Here is a 5,309-nt window from a genome sequence, read left to right as displayed (position 1 = left end):
TCTTTTTAATGGTATACTACTCAGAAATAATTTAATATTAATTGTAGTATACGAGGTCTGTCAATTAAGTTTGTGAACTCATCCTAGAAAAAGTACCACATACCTCATTGCTGAATATTACCATGGTGACTTTCGAGGCACTCCCCTTGGGAAGCTATGCACCGACGCCAGCACCTAGTCCACCCTTCAAAGCAATTTTGGAACTCTCTTTCTGGAATGGCCATCAGAGCTATCATCATATTACCCTTGATGTCCTGAATGTCATCAAAATGTCTCTCTTTCAATATTTTCTTTATCTTTGGGTAAAGAAAGAAGTCATTGGGGGCCAGATCAGATGAGTAGGGAGGCTGTTCCAATACAGTTATTTGTTTACTGCCTAAAACCTCCCTCAAAGACAGTGCCGTGTGAGCTGGTGCATTGTTGTGATGCAAGAGCCATGAATTGTTGGTGAAAATTTCAGGTCATCTAACTTTTTCACGCAGCCTTGTCAGCACTTCCAAATAGTAAACTCGGTTAACTGTTTGTCCTGTTGGTACAAATTCATAATGAATAATCTCTCTGATATCAAAAAAAAGATTAGCAACATTGTTGCAACAGGTTTGCAAACGTAATTGTCATATCTTGTATGTAATAGACAGGATTGTTGAGCTGGGTTGGTCTTTTGAATTGGGTGTGTGGGTGTGTGGGTGTGTGTGTGTGTGTGTGTGTGTGTGAATATTTTAATGAAAATATCTAAACTGAATATCTAGTTTTTTAAGCAAGGACTCTGAATAATATAGTCAGCTCTCAATAATCTATGCCATAGAGGAAGATGAAAAGCAATTATATTTCAAATAGAATAATCCCCAAACTTTATTTGGGATTTGGATATCTTCTCAGCTCAATCACACACACCGTTCTCTTTCTCTATAATTTAATGATTCATTAACCTAACAGAAAACATTCACAATCCTGTGAAATTTTCTACAGCTTTTAATCCCAAAGGTTCTGAATATACAAGAAAAAAGTTTAAGAAGAAAATGGAGCAGTTTGTGGAGAGATGTGAACTCATTACATACCTGAGTTCCAAGATGACCAGAAAATATAAGGAACCTCAGTTTAGAGCCATTGACTTTGATCATAAATTACAGGCATTTCTCTCTCTTAAAAATATAGACCCAATTAATGAATAGTTTGCTTGGGTAACTGCAACCAGAATCTCAAGAGTTATTTGAAAATCATACAAGGAAATAGATTGAAACTCTGGCCCTCTCTAATGTACTTTTCCATCCTGAATGATGTACCATGAGCCAGACCTCAAATAGACTCAAATATCTGCCATCCAGGAAGGAGTGCTCTTCTGTAAGCATGTTTTAATATAATTTTAATGTTGCTTGATCTTGGCCTAAACTTTCATGCATTAACAAAATGGTTATTCCACTTAGAATTCCATTTAGAATATTAAGGTAATTTGTTTTACTTAATCTATTGTTCATTTTCCTTTTTAACATTTTCAGTAGAAAAGTCAGTTTCTGTTAAAGAAAATTACTCAGTACATGTTAGAAAGCTNGAATATGGCTTGAAGCGTTTGTCTGTAGGAGAAGCCTTGCGTTATGTATTAAACAACCAACCAGACACAGAGCTGGCACTTATGTTAAACTGGCATCTTCACAAAGGAATGACAGCACCGGATGAACTGGCAATTGAGGCCTTAGAAATATCTCTGATGGAAAGTATATGTAATACTGCAGGGTAAGTGGGGGAAGGAGGAGGGTTAACTCTTCCAAGAAACCACTCACTGGAACTGAAAACACTTACCTTAAATAGGGTTTACAGCTCTGGGGAAGGGTGTGATCTGCTTCTCAAACTTTGGGTACCTTTATGGTTACATACTCATACTTTAATTTTCTGTCAAGCTAACACTTGACTGAAACACTCACATGGCAGAATAGCAAGCAGGCGACTTCGCTCCCTGCAGCAACCCCTGAGATGTCAAAAAGTCTCCAGGCTTACACAGTCCACCAAGGAGGCCTGTGTGACCTCCACAGACCAGTAGAGCTTCTCACTGCCCCGTGGAGTGATGAAGGAATGGCCCTTCCCTGTCCCCCAGATGGTACTGGTCCAATTGAGATGTTCTCTCACTGGCCCAGCTCACCCTCCCTTTAAAGCCACATCTTTAAGGAGAGCTCTGTACTTGGGCTATCTCTTCAGGTACACTCCTCAGCTCACCCTGGCACATCTACTGGTCACACCTAGTAGTAAAAGCCAGTGAAACCTAAGGCTCTGCTCCTGAGCCCAGTTTACAGACCTAGAATCCCCTGATTTACTCAAATTGTTTGATATTAGGAGCCTCCTTGCCCTTCGCTGCCACTGGTCCCTAATCAAGTCCTTGGACAGTTCTAATTTCAGTTATGGGGGAGCAGATTCTGGGGTACCAAATTATCTTTTTCCCCAGAGAAGGCCCTGGGACTTGTGCAAATTGAGTTACTTCCTCCCTGGCGTTCAGCTTTGCATGCAAGAAATTTCAGTAAGAGCAATCTTGGTTTCATCCTAAAGGTTTCATTTCACTTTCATATCAGGACAGTGACTGCCCATTCACCCTGAATTTCCCTAATCCTGAGGGCCCCTCAAGTACAAAGAAGCTGAGCTACTCTCCATTCAAAAAAAAATTAAAAACCAACAACAATGCCACCTGCATACATTCTTGATTCGGCTGGCCTGGCTATGTTAACTTCCAGTCCTCTGGGCCATGGAACTTAGAGCTAGTTAGCGCCTCAACACTTGGCTGGAGGGCACGGAGGGGGACATCCTGTGACTTACTCCAAACTAGCCTTTCTCGATGACCAGCAGCCAGTATGCCCAGCTCGCTCCCACCTCAGAGTGAGTTTCCTGAATTTGAGGGCCACTCTTCCCAGAATTTGTAGACAGTCTTTATTCCTCCTCCCAGTCTGATTATCTCAGACTGTTGAACTAACTTAAATTCTCCATCATTTCTGCTCAGAGGCGTGAGGCGTCCTAATGGAATGATTCTCTCCCAGATATTACGGGGCTCCTCTCACCAACTCCCCATCTCCCCTTCCACAGCCTAGCCTCCTTGGTTGAATAACGCAATATTCAAGGTATTATCTATCTCTTGAATCTTGCCAAAACCTAGCTCTGTGATGCTAAGTGTATGAATTCAGAGCTGTGTCTGTATGTTTGCTGCCCTCGTCCTGGGTCTTGGGCTGACTGAGATGAAAAATATAGAGAGAGAGATACAGAAGACAAAATGCCAAGAAAATAAATCAAGTTATATAAGGAAGAGCATGGGGCTACACCAAAAGAAAGACTAGTTCTGGAAGACAGAAAGGAAGGTATGGGGGAAAAGAAATCTGGACTTCTTATTTTCACGTTTCTCCTTGTTAGTGTTATCATCGATGGATACCCTGTAACTAAACATCAAACGAGTCTCTTGGAAGCCAGGTCAATCATCCCCATGGTCATCTTTGAGTTGGATGTACCTTCCAAGGAGATTTTCAAAAGACTGCTCCTGGAAAGAAAAAAAAAGGAACAAAGGTAATGGATGTGATGAAAACAACGATAAAAGAATGAGCTTTAGTCATCCAGAAGAAAGTATGTCTTCAACAGCTTTTCCAATTCCCTTTCTGTTTCTCTATTAGCTTGCCTTATCCATTACACAATAGCACACAGATTACAGCTGTCAAGAACTCACATTACCACAAAAATATTGATGAGATTAGGCAATACTATCAAGAACAACATCAGAACTGGTATGTGATTGATGGATTTCACAGCAAATGGTGGGTATGGAATGAAGTCATTAAGAACATTCAAATGGTGAATAAATATATACAGATATACCTGGAAAACATAAAAGCAGGTAAGAAAACATTTAACTGTTAAAATAGAATAAAATATGAATTTAAAGTCTACATATGCCTAGCTCATGTTACCATAATTTCTTTCAATCTGAACGTTTGTTCCCACAATTTTAATCAGTATTTTAAACATATAGTACTATCCAATATTGCAAGCATGTATGTTTGTTCTAATAAACGACTGCTGCTACTCAAGCTATCATTTATTGAGTGCCTATGTGAATCTAGCACATAAAAATAATACATGGTATCTCACTGTAAGAGTTTATATTGTGTGAAATGCCATGTAAGAAGCTACTTTCAAGAATGGTAGTTAAATGAGGTCAGTGGTCTGTGGAATGAAACTTGGCAAAATTTTGTTTCGGAATCTAGAATTAAAGTTATTTTTACTATTTACATTCATTAGAGTATTGTATACATGTTGAGTCTATAAAAAATACTTTACCACAAGATTCTTTTAATCTCTATTTGGAATCCATGAAAGAAAATGTTTGATTACATATTCCTGTAAGTTTCTTGATTTTTCTCTAAAAATACACAAATAAAATAAAAGTTACCTGCATCTGATATCTCTAAAGAGAGTGATGATGACTCCAACCGAATTTATCTGTAGGGGTCTCACAGACATCTGTTTAATGACTTTGTGTAATTTTGGAAACTATAGAGAAGGTATAATAAAGTATGATAGAGCAACATGACTAAGAGAATATCGTACAAGGAAAAATGCAATGAGGTTTCTGATAATAATTGTGTCATTGAATCTTGCTTCATTATTTAGAAATAACCAGTATCTCTGGTTCCTGTTTGTCTGCAGATTGGGAGTTCGTTTGCCCTGAGTATTATAAGGCATGAAGATAAGAATGCAAGGGAAGGAAGAATTAAATTTTTAGACACCTACTCTCAATAAGTTTTGAATAGCATCACACTAGTAAAACATTCCACAGCAGACTTTGAAAGCAAAAATTGTGCCTCATTCATTTTCTGTGACCTTATTTCACCCTCCCTGCCTTAGATTGGGTTCCCTGGAAACAGGCTTATGATGGAAAGTTGTGTGCAGAAGCTTTATCAGGAAGTAGTCTCAAGAGTAGATTTGCCAGATTTAGAAAATAAAAATACAGGATGCCCCGTTCAATTTGAATTTCAGATAAATTAACAATTGATTTTTTAGTATAAGCATGTCCCAGCTATTGCATAGGGCATACTGTATTTTATCTGACAGCCCTCATCAGGGGATACCCCTGTGGGGAAGTGAGGATGGTAGAATTGAGCAGAGGGAGAAACTAACCTGCTTTGTAGTGGAAACAGAAGCGTCAGCAGATCCTGTAGGGGAGTGCTGGAGCCGGATGGATTTTCAGAATTTCCCAAATTGAGGGGAGGGGCTGAGCTTTATATCCTCCCATTGGCCTGTCATTGACCATAAGTCACTCTGGGAGAGGGTATAACCTGTGACAG

General features: G+C 39.2%; 1 protein-coding gene across 1 annotated transcript in view; it reads left to right on the top strand.

Moving 5' to 3' along the window:
• Positions 1–1,543: 1,543 nt before the first annotated feature.
• The window catches only part of LOC109391420 (adenylate kinase 9-like), a gene marked incomplete at its 5' end in the record, with an annotated part of 24,601 nt that continues 20,835 nt past the window's right edge, over positions 1,544–5,309 (top strand). Inside the window, 3 exons of the mRNA XM_019658972.1 lie at positions 1,544–1,731; positions 3,385–3,534; positions 3,639–3,859. Of these exons, the coding sequence (XP_019514517.1) occupies positions 1,544–1,731; positions 3,385–3,534; positions 3,639–3,859 (559 nt within the window). The remainder of the gene's footprint in view (positions 1,732–3,384; positions 3,535–3,638; positions 3,860–5,309) is intronic.

Source organism: Hipposideros armiger, unplaced genomic scaffold, assembly GCF_001890085.2.
Source record: "Hipposideros armiger isolate ML-2016 unplaced genomic scaffold, ASM189008v1 scaffold_292, whole genome shotgun sequence".
NCBI lineage: Eukaryota > Metazoa > Chordata > Mammalia > Chiroptera > Hipposideridae > Hipposideros > Hipposideros armiger.
This window is presented reverse-complemented; position numbering and strand designations above follow the sequence as displayed.